The 614-nt window shown below is 41.7% G+C and overlaps 1 protein-coding gene across 1 annotated transcript in view; it reads left to right on the top strand.

Moving 5' to 3' along the window:
* raph1b (Ras association (RalGDS/AF-6) and pleckstrin homology domains 1b) overlaps window positions 1–614 on the top strand; it is a 39549-nt gene that overhangs the window by 33451 nt on the left and 5484 nt on the right. The window contains exon 10 of the mRNA XM_035678051.1: window positions 227–292. Within this exon, the coding sequence (XP_035533944.1) occupies window positions 227–292 (66 nt within the window). The remainder of the gene's footprint in view (window positions 1–226; window positions 293–614) is intronic.

Raw genomic sequence — 614 nt, 5'->3', positions numbered from 1 at the left:
ATACACACAAACACATTGTTTATGCATGCTCAGTGGCTGCACAGCCCAGAGAGTGAACAAGGGAGAGTGTTGGTGTAGGAGAGTTGGAAGTAGGTCAAAGCTCTAAAGCGAGTAAAGGTGAATAATTTATTTAACATAAAACGAGGTGAGACGGCGACTTTACACTTTGCTCTTCTGCTTCTCTCCATCCTCCGTTAACTTCACCGTTCCTCTCAATCGTCTCCAGAACTACTTGTTGGGGCGGAAGGAGACATCCGAAATGGCTGACAGGAATAAAGAAGCTTTATTAGAGGTGAGATTACGTACAACCACAAACTACTGACTGACTCCTATCATCCCTACCTATCATTAGTGTGAATTTCGACTAAATATGTTCGTCAACATCCTTTTTTTTCCCACGACTAAGACGAGACCACGACGAGACCAGGACAAGACGGCACCGACGTCATTAAACACTATAAACAAATAAAGACAAGAATTAAATGTAGTTTGACAGCAAAAAAATATGGGACTGCAACAGCAGCACACAATGAACACAGTCAGGACTAGGCCTGCAACCAAGGATTATTTTCATTAGCAATTCATCTGTCGATCATTTCCTCAATTAATTGATT

The sequence above is a fragment of the Morone saxatilis genome, unplaced genomic scaffold (assembly GCF_004916995.1).
Source record: "Morone saxatilis isolate NCDOM2014 unplaced genomic scaffold, NCSU_SB_2.0 Contig6, whole genome shotgun sequence".
NCBI lineage: Eukaryota > Metazoa > Chordata > Actinopteri > Moronidae > Morone > Morone saxatilis.
The sequence above is the reverse complement of the archived record's forward strand: the minus strand, read 5'-3'. Positions and strand labels throughout refer to the sequence as shown.